General features: G+C 38.2%; 1 protein-coding gene across 1 annotated transcript in view; it reads left to right on the plus strand.

Moving 5' to 3' along the window:
* Positions 1–13,226, plus strand: part of LOC107099036 (ATP-binding cassette sub-family D member 2-like) — an 18,208-nt gene extending 4,982 nt beyond the window's left edge. Inside the window, exons 4-10 of the mRNA XM_015396971.1 lie at positions 2,782–2,944; positions 3,858–3,952; positions 5,417–5,562; positions 6,208–6,353; positions 8,610–8,694; positions 9,201–9,326; positions 10,606–13,226. Of these exons, the coding sequence (XP_015252457.1) occupies positions 2,782–2,944; positions 3,858–3,952; positions 5,417–5,562; positions 6,208–6,353; positions 8,610–8,694; positions 9,201–9,326; positions 10,606–10,810 (966 nt within the window). The 3' untranslated portion in view covers positions 10,811–13,226. The remainder of the gene's footprint in view (positions 1–2,781; positions 2,945–3,857; positions 3,953–5,416; positions 5,563–6,207; positions 6,354–8,609; positions 8,695–9,200; positions 9,327–10,605) is intronic.
* Positions 13,227–13,739: the final 513 nt, after the last annotated feature.

Below are 13,739 nucleotides of genomic sequence, written 5' to 3' on the forward strand. Positions count from 1 at the left end.
ATGAAATTTAAACGTAGCTGAAAGCACCAGATCAGGCGCCTAAACATGAAGAGCACAGTCAAAGCACTGAGAAAAAGCATAGCGTCATTGATCCAGATACTGCTTATACTTCAATTCTCTTCAGCAGACAGAATTAAACATGAAAATTTATGGATAAAGAATATTATCTAAATTCAAAATGTCATTCTTTGTCCAAATACAAGCTGGACTTTGGCTTTTACTTTGTAGAGGAAAAAATGCTTTGATTAACTGAAAAAAGGCTTGGAAATTAGGTGCACATTTCTGTCAGAAAACGTATTACTTTCACTGTGATTGTGCAAAAACCTTCTTCTGAAACCTGCAGACTTAGAGGTTCCAAAGGGGAGGTCCTGGCCAGGATTTCTCAGTCTGATCGGAGTTATATAAGAGGAAATGTTTGCCAAAACCAGTCTAACACCAAACAAGGGTCCTGCTCCACCTGGTGATATTTTAATGCTAACTTTATTTGCTTTGATTTTGTTTTTTTTCTGCAAAAATCCATTCTTTGGTTTCTGGGATTGTTCACATGTATTATGGGGATGCTCTTCATGTTTCCAAAGGGGGATGCATGTACAGTATCAAAGCTACAGGATGGATTATTTCAGAAGGAAAAGTGGCTTCAGGAAAGGCAGAGCGCTTCAGTAAAATAGACGGAAGCCTAATATTGATGTGACATTTTCATGTTGAGGGTATGCAAACTGTCTGGTGGTAAGTGAGATGTGACCGGGTGAAAGAACACGAAGTGATTTTTATCTCTGCTGTCCCACGTCGGGTCTGCGGGTTCTCAGAAATTCTCTGCAATGTTTGATATTGTCAAGCTGTGTCAACAGTCAGTATTGTCTAGCAGCAGGGGGGCAAAGCCTCCAGTGGTCTGAGGCTCCTTTTCTTGCTTCCTCGCTCTAACATGTACCTGCTTCCAGCCGTCCGAATGAAGGTTTCCTTTGCTAATTGGATAAATCAAGTGCTTTATATCCTTTGCATAAAAGACAGGATGACAATAAGTGATTTTTATTTGCTAAATGCAGAATAATGATAATTTGATTGATATTTTTTTCTTCTTGTTGAGATGTTTGTTCCACTATTTCCACATAATGTTCTTTCTTCACCAGAGGTTTATTTTGTGCATCAGTCCCTCCTAAAGCAAAAAGGATAAGCATCACAATCTGAACATTTCTTCCATGGCTCACCTCTTTCAGAGTCCCATCCAATAGTTAAGATCATTTCCCTGAAAACATGATTATTCTTACCTGTTGTGTTGATTTTGGAATAATGGCTTCCTTTTCTCTACTAGATTGTTTACAGGAATAGATTTGAGTTCAGTAAGTAACAATTATTACTCTGTTTAAAAATGCTTTGATCAGGAGCCCTGTAATGGAATTTTTTAACAAAGAAACTGGAAGTTAGAAGAGTTTTTATCTTTAAATTAAGTTGAAAGTGAAAGAATTTAAAGCAGCCTCAATGATCTGAAATTGTTTTACTTGATTTTTTTTTTTATGTAACTGTCATTTAATTTAATGTATCTATGTTTCCTATGTAGCTTTGCTGCCTCTTGGCCAGGACTCCCTTGAAAAAGAGGTTTTTAATGTCAATGGGATTTTATTTCCTGGTTAAATAAATGTTAAATGAAAAAAATGGACATCTGATCAGGAAATCCCTTAAATCAGAATCAGAGTTACTGTATTAATTTTGTGGATGAAATAATTTTCTTGCACTGCAACCGTTTACAAAAGAGAGAAAAATAAGATTGTAATTACAAATAAGACATAAGAATAGAATAAGATGGGGATCATATATAACCTTTGGGAGATTTTTTATATGGAGTTAATTTTCTTTCATTAATGCTGCAAGCAAAGACAAATTTTTCTTAGGTGGAGATTTATAAACAAATGCAATCCATAAAAAACCTTAATAAAAAAAAAAAAATTAGGGTAACAGTTTTTTTTTCATAATAATTTTTTTTAATCTCTCTTTTTTTTTTTTTTTAAACCTTTAGCAAAATTGCATATCAGATTGCATTTTATGAATTAAATTCTTAGAAAAGAAAATGATATGTAAAATCCAATTTGAAAAAAATCCAACGTATAAAACTTTACATATATAAAATATTAAAGAAACTGGAAAAAAATCTAGTCTTTCAAAATAAAGTTTCATTTCTGGGTTGCAGTTTTTAAACATTTCCATTTACAAAAGGTGTTCTTTGCTGGCAACAATAATGGAACCTAATTCTCTCCATAACTATAAATCACTTTTTTCTTTTGTTTTCTTATGGTGAATCTAACTGTTGGGTTTTACTGCTTTCTTTTTTTTCCTCTTACCGTATGTTTTTTTTATTTACCTTTGAAACTTTGTCCACTTCTCTGGGCTGTAGGGGCTTTGGGAATAAAGGATCATTTATTGATCTCAGTGACTTTAATCCTAGGTTTTATATATGGTTTCCCGTTATAAGAGTGGCTTAGAGAAATGTCCCCTTTTTTCTGGTGATCATTGTTCTGCAAAGGAAGTCATGAAGGATTTGTTTACACCTCTTTCAACACTCTGATCTCTGCCATCAGCGTCTAAACTCATACAGTTCAGTTAAACTTTTCCAGATCTGCCTGTTTCTGTGCATCTCCTGCCATAACCCCTCGGGTCACTTCAGTTTAAACTCACTGGTCACAGGGATCCCATGACACAGCCTGTTTCTCTCTCGGGTCGTATTAACCTTGCTTTCTGACGTCTTCCTCGTTGACCATTATCCCCCCCTGTGTGGATTCGTTGCCACAGGTCACAGAGCTGGCAGGCTACACCGCAAGAGTCCACAACATGTTTGTGGTGTTCGAGGACGTCCAGAGGGGGATCTACAAGCGCTCCTCTCTCTCTGCCACGGCGGGGACGGCACTGAAGAGCAAACCTGGGATGCACATAGACGGGCCGCTGGAGATTAAAGGTGGGTTAGTCCCACTGGATGTGCAAATATCAACTCTGAGGGGACTTTGTCTGCGTTTCTCACTGGATAAAACACAGCTACACCCACAAGGAATATTGATTTTTTTTTCTGTCTGTTACGACTCACGTTTTATTTGATCCCATGCAGATCTAGAGAAGTAGAAAGTGCTAATAATCTTTATAATTATTAAACTCTAATGTCACAGGATGGCCATAGCATGAAGGATGAAACTACATCTTAAATTGAAGCTTTTTACTTGATATTTGAGGAATCTTTTTTATATCTTTTTTATAAGTGATGTGAATCAAAATTAAATGACAGAAATATAATTAAACCCTCTTTCCAATCCATTAATCCATATCTGGGCTCCTCTAAACTTCAGTTACCACATCACTATTCTGCATTGATGCTAGTGCTGTGTGAAGAAAACTCAAAATAAACAATTTTCAGTTAATATGTAGTCATTGGAAACTAAAATGAAGAAATCTACCTCTGATATTTTTTTTTATCTATAATTAACTCTAACCTTTCAGATTTGAAGGGAGAGCAATACTTCTAACTGCTAACAGGAAGGCTGATGTTTCCTGCTAAAGTTGCTATGGTTTTCCTAAAGATCTCACACCTGACATGGGCTCAGCTTGATTCGGAAATTTTTTTTAAGCTTTTAGAGTCAGAGTTACATCTAAATTATCTTGAAAATTAGCACTAAGACATATTTTTCAGCAAAAAACTACAGAAACTGACATGCAAATGTTTTACAATTCTCTCCAACATTTTTTATGTCCCCTCTTTTTATCTGCTTCAACTTTAGATGCAAAATAGAACTCTGAAACAGTTCTTTCCAATAATTAGAGATGGGAAATCTTTAAAAACTTCAGAGTTTATCTTTTTTGTCTCTGGTTTCGCTCTGCAGGCGAAGTGATCGACGTGGACCAGGGCATCGTGTGTGAAAACGTCCCAATCATCACACCGAATGGAGACGTCGTGGTGTCGTGCCTCAACCTAAAGGTGAGGTACACACAATTTTTTTTCCCATGCTGTAGTCCTTAAATTACTCTCCACCTGATTGGCCGGTTCCACCGTTATCCTTAATACCTCACATCAGCTCCATGAGGACAGTCTAGATGCTGCTTATTAGTATTTCCAGAAAATCCCTGTAGTCTCGTTAGAAAAGAGATTTCTCCTTTGGGTGTCAACGTGTTGTTCCTCTTTGGATGATGACAAGTTTCAAATTGTGCTTTATGCATTTTGTCTTTTTTTTTTTTTCAATCAATCAGTTATTTTGTTCTTTAAAAAAAAAAAAAAAACTGTGATCTCTGAATGTGGGTAACTGAGTTATTAGATGTATTTTGTGAAACTTTGAGAAAAGCCGGGGATTTTATCGCTCTTGATACCAGCAGTAATTCATTCATTGCATAAAGAAAAGTGCAGAAACAAGTAAAAAAAAAAATTTCTATATGAAATTAATGAAACAATTGTATGGAAATATATATATTTTTTTCTGTCTTTGTGTTTAAATATTATTTCTCCTTCCTTCTCTACTTTACCGTATTTTCACGACTATAAGGCGCACTTAAACGTCTTTTTTTCTCCTCAAAATGTGCGGTGCGCCCTATGGTGCGGTGCGCCCTATGTGTGTTGTAACTGCGACTTTTGAGACCACCTCATTGAGGAGATGATGAAAGAGTGGCTGAATGTAAGGAGACCAGGTGTTTTTTTTCCACTCATCACCATTAATCTGTGACTCCATGCGTGCCCATCTCACAGCTGATGTGAAAAACATCCCTATAGTCCGGTGCGCCTTATGTGTGTGTTAAATACAGAAATGGGACACATAACTGAGAGTGCGCCTTTTAGTCCGGTGCGCCTTATGGTCGTGAAAATACGGTACTTCCTCTTTTGTCTTCCTTGTACCCTTATTTGTGTTTTTCCTTCCTTCCTTCCTTCCTTCCTTCCTTCCTTCCTTCCTTCCTTCCTTTTTTTCTTTCTTCCATAAATATAAAAGTGAGCCTTTTTATTGCAGTATTCATTAAAGCGCCTTAGCCTACAGACCTCTTGTGAAAGAAAGGGGGCCAGTGATATGAAAGGCCAGCTAAAGGCTTATACTTCACAATTGTTATCAATAATCTGCAGAGTCAGGAGCTAAACACCTCAAAACTCTATGCGGCCTCTAGATTAGCTCAGGTACAGTATGTACAGTGTGTAGATAACAGTTGTATGCAAGGGTTATATTAGCTGTTGCAACGCAGGTCGCTGGTATAAAGTACGCCGCCACTGGACTCTGGAGCGGTGGAGACGAGTTTTTTTGAGGGACAAACCATGCTTCTCTATCAGACCCTCTAGATGACATGTGTGGGTTTCAGCGGTTAGCAGGATTACAGCCTATAAGTCTACCTTGAAGGAGTTTCTAGATGCATCAGTGTGTAAAAACACAGCTAAATAATGAGTTTCTCCCTCTCCCCCCCGATTCAGGTAGAAGAAGGCATGCACCTGCTGATCACGGGCCCAAACGGATGTGGAAAGAGCTCCCTGTTCAGGATCCTCAGCGGACTGTGGCCCGTCTACGGCGGCCGCCTGCACAAACCGTCCCCCGAACACATGTTTTACATCCCTCAGAGGTATCGGATCCGCCTCAGCAGAGACAGAGGTTTATACCTGGTGGTGCTGAACCTCAACAGTAATCTAATACCTGGTAACAGGACCTGTTGAACTTTGAAGAGGAATAATTCGTCTTTTACTACAGTATAAGCAGGCGGCTGCAGAAATCGATTAGAAACGTCTTCATATGTTTCTATATTTCTGCTGTATTTGCTTTATAGAAAAGCTTTTACATCTTATTTTCAATCATTTTTGGGCAGTATTGGGTAAATTCTATAAAACTGGTGTATTTCCCTTAAACTATATTTTTTTAAAGACTTTTTTTATTCAGTTTTTGATTGGGGTACAGCTAAGCTACACACATAGATAATAATAATGACAGTAATCTTCTAAAATAAGTTGCCTGCTCAGCACCAATGCAATCGTACCCAAAGCAGAGGAGAGGTGAACACTCCCTCCTGCAGAGCAGTGAATATTTTATAGTAAAGGCGAGACGGCCACCTGGTAGCTGAAAGAGAAGCTGTTACGTTATATACAATAGAAACAGTAGCAGCTAAAGGGATCAGCTCTATGTATATACACACACACGCATGATTTGGAGTCTGTAGAGAACAAAGAAACATTCGTTAAGCACCAATTGAGTGTATCTGTGTGTGTCTCTCCAGGCCATACATGTCAATGGGTTCGCTTCGAGATCAGGTGATCTACCCAGACTCAGTGGAGGACATGGCTGTCAGAGGGCTGAGCGACAAGGATCTGGAGATCATCCTGGACATCGTCAACCTGAATCATATCGTCACCAGAGAAGGAGGTAAGAGAACAAAGGGGGCCCAAGAAAGAGGACTCTGTTTTTAAACTGATTTGTTAATTGAGATTTAAAGGACGACTGGAGTCCTAAAGAGCTTGTGACCTAATAGTGGCCTTGTGGTTAGGTTCTGAGTTCAACTCCCACTCCCACAGACTGCCACTCTGGGTATCTGAGCAAAACCCTTAACCCCACACTGCCCCCGCACGATGGCAGCCCCCTGCTCCCCAAAGGGAGGGGTTAAAGTGACAATATAATGACAATAAAGTTGACTTCTGTTCTATTAATCCAGACTGGCAGAGGTTATTTCTGCAAACAATATGGTGGTGAGGCTTTTAAGTATTTTATTGTTGTCCAACTTGTTCGGATTATTCTTTATTAATCATGTGTATTAACTATCTGTAAAGCAGAGTAGATATAGTTCATGGCCTTCCTTCATATAGTGCATCACCGTGTAATTACAGAGGCGGGCAGAAACTCCAACTTGTTACAGAAGCTAGTGTCCTCTGAAGGCGTCTTTGCCTCTGAGCTTCACTTCCGGTTCTTTTCTTGTGAGCAATCTGCTTAATTTAACTACCGTAAATCCTCTAATATTGGTCTGTATTCCATTAGCAGCCTAGACTCTAATAATGGCCGATCTCGCTGTCGGCGGAGGTAAATAACGGCCGGACTCGTTTACAGGCCGGGGCTATAATTAGAACCAATGATCTTCCTGGGCAGTCCTCAACAACTGATAGTAACATAAAAGTACCACAGTGGGGGCAATGTTTGCTAACGAATCCAAGCCATTAGGATGGGAAGTCCCATCCTTACATAGAGATCGTACTGGCCTTACACAGTCGTTCCTTACATGGTCTGGTGGTAACCAGGCAGCGTTAAAATGACAGATTTTCGTTTGCCTTCATTGTTCTGAATTTCCTTTGAAATATATTATAGTGGTAGCCTACTTCCACTTAGCCTGCCTCAAATAAAATTTCGCTGTGATGGCAGAAGAGTTTCCATTAATTTTTTTTTTTACTTTGTTTCGCAAGTCAGTTTGGCCAAGATTCCATTCTGTGTCTTTTTTTTTCTTTTCGTATTGCCGTGCAGAAAAATTGCAGCTGCTGGAAGATGTCTGAATAATGTTCTGCATACCATTATGGTAACTGTACTTTTTCAATAAATGAACCTAATATTTTATAGGTTCAAAGAGACACAAAATTTCGTTTTTATTCATTCCACTGGTAGTCTATTTTGGTCAAATAGAAATGGAGGCCTTCCTCTAATTCTGGCCTCCTTCCAATAATGGCCTGGACCAAGATATACCTGAGTGAAATAAAGGCCCCGTCCTATATTAGAGGATTTACGGTACTTATAGCTTGAGACTTAAATACTACATTTTAAAAAGGACTAAGAAGAGGAGTAAAAGTTTAACAGAATGTATTCCAAAACCGATCGGCTCAGAACAGAGAAATTGCGGCTAGTCAGCACAGCTGTGGGCTCAAGTCGTCAGAACTAGACGCCATCAAAAAATCAAGCCCCAAACAAGGCCATCTCCTGCTTCTTATACCTCAGTCTATGTGTTGCATCAGGTGGATGCTGAGCTGTATTTTTCAGTTCCTCACAAGACACGTCATCAACTCTGACCTCCATGGCTGGATCTACGAGTCAGGATTACAGATATGCTATTCTTTATCAACACCCCAGGATATACCGTTATCCTGTGCCTTTGTAATCTCTCCAACAAACTTGTCACTGAGGTGATAAAGTTCCTGGAGGCAGGCAGCTATGGATCAGTTTGTCCCATTCAATGATATGTAATCCTGCTTTACATTCTGATGAAATATGAGTAATTATCACCAACACTGTGCCCCTAGATAATGTTCACTAGTGTTGCATAACCACATGTCTTACCAGCACTCTAGGAATAGATTAGAAAAACTACTTAATGACAACAGGCAACTATTCTGTTTTTGTTTTGATTTTTGAAATGAATCTACCTTGGACCTATGTAAAAGGTGTTGAACATTACATTCTACAAAAGAAAGTACAAACTTGTAAATTTGCTACACATCTGTAGTTGTGTTGCATTTCTATGTCCGGCTTGGATAACTGGCTTTGATAGATTGCTTTGTAGTGTTTGTTTAACTTAGAAAATATAGGACAATATTATTACCATTAAGCAGCACAAGAAAACATCTGAATCAAGCTGAAAAGTAGTGGAAAAGTTTATTAAAAGTAGAGACTTGTTAGCTCATTCCCAGACGTTTTTCTCTTGTTAAGGCTGGGATGCTGAGCTAGACTGGAAGGATGTTCTGTCTGGAGGAGAGAAGCAGAGGATGGGCATGGCTCGCATGTTCTATCACAAGTAAGGCCCCACTGACTTCTTCTAATCACATTTTCACTCTGAGATTTCTTGAAGAATGGACTATGAGCTGCTGGTGCATGAAAACTATCAGAAATCAAATGAAAACTTCTGTCAGTTTATCTGCATGGATTCCTTGAAAGCTCAAATGTACCGTTTTTTTTTATTTGTTTTTACCATTTTTTTCTCTGTTTCTTGGAGGTAAATTATTACATGAAGTATGGATCGTTTCTGAAAATGTTTAAAACTCTCATGTTCAGATGAAGCCAATCCAACATATACCAGTTTTTCAACATATGGAATGGCAACATTTATGTTTTTTTCTTGAACTTTATAATGGTATTCCCTAAGCGGCCGACGAAAAATAGTTTGCATAGTGAATGATTATTTCAAATCCTAAAAATTAACCAGTAGATCTAAGACCTAAAGACTATGAATAAATAAAACAACATCAACTGTTCAGTAATACTCAGCAATAACTGATGCGATTTCCCCTCGTTGCATGCTAGGCCTAAATACGCCCTGTTGGATGAGTGCACCAGCGCTGTTAGCATCGACGTAGAAGGAAAGATTTTCCAGGCGGCCAAGGATGCCGGAATCTCCCTTCTCTCCATCACGCACCGACCCTCCCTGTGGTAAGACCTGATAGCAATGCTGCTTAGCTCAACTCATATGGATCAACCCGCCATATTATGAGTGGCAAGATCTCTATGCAAACAAGAAAGCTTGGTATTAATCATTTAACTTGTAATAACATTATTTTAGTGCTAATTGAAAATATATTTTTTTAAAAGAAAAATCAAATAATTAAAAATGATATGGTTTTTATATACATTTACTATTCCATACTAAACCGTATATGTATGGAATAATATGTAGACAGATTCACAAAGAATGATTAGTAGTCTTTTATGGAAAGAATTTGTTAGTAAATTTAAATTTAGGTTATTTTTTAACCCCTCTTACAATTTCCACTTTTTGAAGGAGCCTTTGACTGCATGTTGTTGGACAGAATGTGGGGAATTAGGACACTATACACACATATTCTGGGATGGGATCCTAAAATATTGAATGTGAGAAATTAAATCCTTTGTTTTATTTATTGCGGTATATGTCAAGTCCTAAAGGATTTCATAGCATCAAGATATACGAATTTTGTTTGTGGTTGCAAACAAAAAAAATAAATAAATAATTACAGTGAATTGGAAAGATTTGAATACACCAATAATGATAGAATATTAATAGAATTATGATTAAATAATAGAAGCATATATCTGTATTCTGCAAATAAATACTGAGATTTTTGATTAAAGGTGGCAAAAGATTGTATAGCTTTAGCAGTTTGATAAAAAAGCAGTAATTGTTTGTTTAAAACTTAAAAACACACACCTTTAAACACAGCGTTTAAAAGATACAGAATCAGTTGTTTTGTCGTTGTTTTTTTACTGATTTAATGTTTTTACATTATTATTTAGATATTCATTCAATATAAAGAATTTTCAATCTCTAACGATATAAAAGCTTGAAAAAAAACATTTTAAAATATAAATAAATTTAATATTTCAGCAAATATTCCAAAAAATGTCATCAAGCTTTTAGAATCATAATTAATAAACAGCGTTTAGCTGTGCTTCTGCATGGATCTTTAACCCTTAAAGGGTTCTTTTAAATGTGATTATTGGTTATTTATCATTTTCTTAGTAGAGTAAAATCACAAAATATATTTTTGGATATTGTTTGGGGTTTATTTTGGGTTCCGTGCCACAATGTGCTCTTTAAAATATCATCTATTTTTTTTTTTTTTGTCACACTACCATGTTTAACATTAGAGGATAACCCAATTAAATACTTTGTTTGGATAGTGTAAACTGTTAAATGCGACAGAAATGACTATAAAATCTCTCTCTATATCAGGAAGTACCACACCCACCTGCTGCAGTTCGATGGGGAGGGGGGCTGGCGCTTCGAGCAGCTGGATTCGGCGACCCGCCTCTCTCTGACTGAGGAGAAGCAGCGGCTGGAGGCCCAGCTGGCCGGCATTCCCGAGATGCAGAGTCGCCTCAACGAGCTCTGCAAAATCCTTGGAGACGACTCCGTCCTCAAAACAGCAGAGGAGTGAAAGCCGGGGGGTGGGGTTTAGGCGGCCCAGAGAGAAAAAGGAGAAAAAGAAATCTAACAGCTTTGTGATAGCCTTTTCCATTTTTTTATGTTTGAAATTTTGCACCAAGCAAGCTTTTACAGACGACAAGCCCATTTTTCAGTCCTGCTGTCTCTACCTTTATCGGTTCAGTCCAATGCTGCAGCCTGAGGGGTTGGATCCTAATAGCACTTTAGATTTCATTTTGAGGGCTTCATCTGCTTGTCATAGTAGTTCATATGGAAATATGGTATCAGCTGATGTGATTTTTGGAGTTTTTTTCTTTTCTTTTACCAGAAGCAGTATTCAAGTAGACAGCAAAGATGGCTGTCGCTCCGTTTTTACCTCCAGTTCCGCAGGTTCTTTATCAGTACTGGAAATAATCAGATTCAAGCTTTCCATTTTTCATGCTGCCTGTTGGTCACTTTTCTCAGGCCCTTCGTCTAACAGCTAATAAGATTTCTCACGCAGACTCCATTGTCAGTGATTAGTGGCACAGATCTGGCTCCCCCTGAGTTTCTGCTTTATTGAGCAAATACAAGAAAGCTGAAGAGAGCAGGGGTGAGCAGACGCTTTGTTTTCTCTCAGTTAGGGTTTGTATTTTAATGGCTGCTCAGATGATGCAGCCATCAGATTATAGTTCTGCTGTTGGTTGAAGCTCAGATTTAACGGTGAGGATTCCTAGCTGGAACCATTTTAACATGAATGTTGACCTCGATCATCCTTTAGCTGTATAACTGAGGGTTATTTTCCTCTCTGCTGATAGCGCCACCAGCAGGTGCAAGGTGGAGCTTACACCACGTGTAGTTTTGCATTCAGATAATATCATATCTACTTGCTGTCTTTGAACGGGACTCGTTGCGACTTTTCCCTTGAGGCCTGTAGAAGGTCACCCATGCTGAACTCATAACCTTAACCTTGGTGATATACAGTGCTTTTTTCCCATGCACTATTGATCCTTATAGCTGTTTTTAATGAGCTGTCATGAATAGAAAGGCTGTATTTTGGGACCGTTTGATACAAGCATGTATTGTAGTCCAGACGTCCATGATGATCAGATCGGTTGCTGTGAAACTATTGATTCGTGATGTAAACTCCAGTTTGCTCCAGGAGGTAGAACCACCCTGATCCTTTTGTTTGTCGTCACTTTTTAAGAAAAAATAGGGTTCAAACCTGTGTACGTGTTTGCTACATCCTGCGAGAATCAAATCAGGAGCAGCAAACTTATGCCTTATGAAAATATGTATTCTAGTGATCCTAAAATGTTACCTCAGCACATCCTGTGAATACCTGATTTTATGACGATGCTTAAAGCATGTTTTTTTTTGTTAGTTTTTTTTAATGTAATGGCTTCTTTGAAACCACTGGTACATACAAACATTTGTCATGCTATTATTTGCTGCCCCGCCCCCACCTGCTGCTGCGCACCTCCAGTCAGCTGGCTGAAAAAAGGCAACCACACTATTTTGGGTCACAAGATACATTCTGCTGTCTTAAAAAGTTCTAAATATTATTTAGCTCAACTTTTGACAGCAAGGTGTCAAACTTAAAATAAACATATTTAATAGATCTTATTTTAAAATCACTTTAAGAAGGATTTGATTGCAGGATTTTTTTAGCAGTGGGAGTCATTATTTTTAAATTAATGGTTTTTATCTTCTAATTTTTAATCTTTACATTAGTAATTTCTGTTTATATGCAACGGGACGGTGTGAGGTCATCACACTGTGAGAATCTCCAGTCAGCCCATGCCTAGTTGCAGAGAATTAAAACTGACAATCACCCCAGAATGTAAACAGACGCTGCTGATTTTTAGGGGAAACTCCTTTTGATATGAAGCGTCTTGACCTGGCATTGTGAGATTTCTTATTGAACTGAGCAGAAACCTTAAAACCTTCAGTCGTCGCTTTTAGGGGATGATTACAAGCTTTAGATGAGCCGGGTGGGGGTTTGAATTCTGACATTTTTCCCATAAAGCTGAATGAAAAGCAAAAAAAACAAAAAATGCCACGGAAATGGTAGATAGCTACTAATATTTTGAATAATGGTGATGACATGTTATATGAAAAAAGCACCTCTTTGGGAACTGAACTTCACTTTTTGTTTTAAGACCAGACTTTGTTGACAGGAGATCCGCGATCCACCGAATGACACAAAGTCTGCCGAGCGACACTTGAGCATGAGGGCAGCTCTAAGTGGTACTCGGGTTTTTCCTGATGTTACAGTTTCAGTTATTAAAGGAGAAAAAAGAAAGAATCTTCTTGTTGACTGGATGAGCAGCATATGATGGAGTGCCCTCTTTCTGAAAAGATACGATTGTTTTAAATCATATTTCACATGTGAGCTAATGAAGAAGATGATAGTGTGGTTCTTTGACCCATTTTTCCCAATAAAAAGCCTTGATACTAAACTATTGTTGAGTGAAATTACTTACTTTCTTCTCAGTGTAACAAAAGGTTGACCATCCCAATACTCCCACAGAGAGCCAACATGCTAACCCGGACTTTATCAACCTCTCCTCTTTTTAAATTAGACCTAATCTCCATTGCCTAGATTTCACTACAACTGCGTGAATGAAAGTATTTAAGATTGGGACACAGCTAACCCCCCTAAAAATCCCACATCTCCCCACAGCCTCCCTCATGACCCTAATCCCACCACTGAAACAGCATCTTCCAGAAGCTGCAGAGCCCCATCACGTCCTAACTTTCTCCCTCAACATATCAAAAAAGTGAACATGTCAAAGATAGTGAACATATTAAAGATGGTGACCATGTCAAAGATAGTGAACATATCAAAGACGGTTAACATATCAAAGATGGTGACCATATCAAAGATGGTGAACATGTCAAAGATGGTGATCATGTCAAAGATAGTGAACATGTCAAAGATGGTGATCATGTCAAAGATA

The sequence above is a fragment of the Cyprinodon variegatus genome, unplaced genomic scaffold (genome assembly GCF_000732505.1).
Source record: "Cyprinodon variegatus isolate N-32 unplaced genomic scaffold, C_variegatus-1.0 Scaffold28, whole genome shotgun sequence".
In the NCBI taxonomy this organism is placed as follows: domain Eukaryota; kingdom Metazoa; phylum Chordata; class Actinopteri; order Cyprinodontiformes; family Cyprinodontidae; genus Cyprinodon; species Cyprinodon variegatus.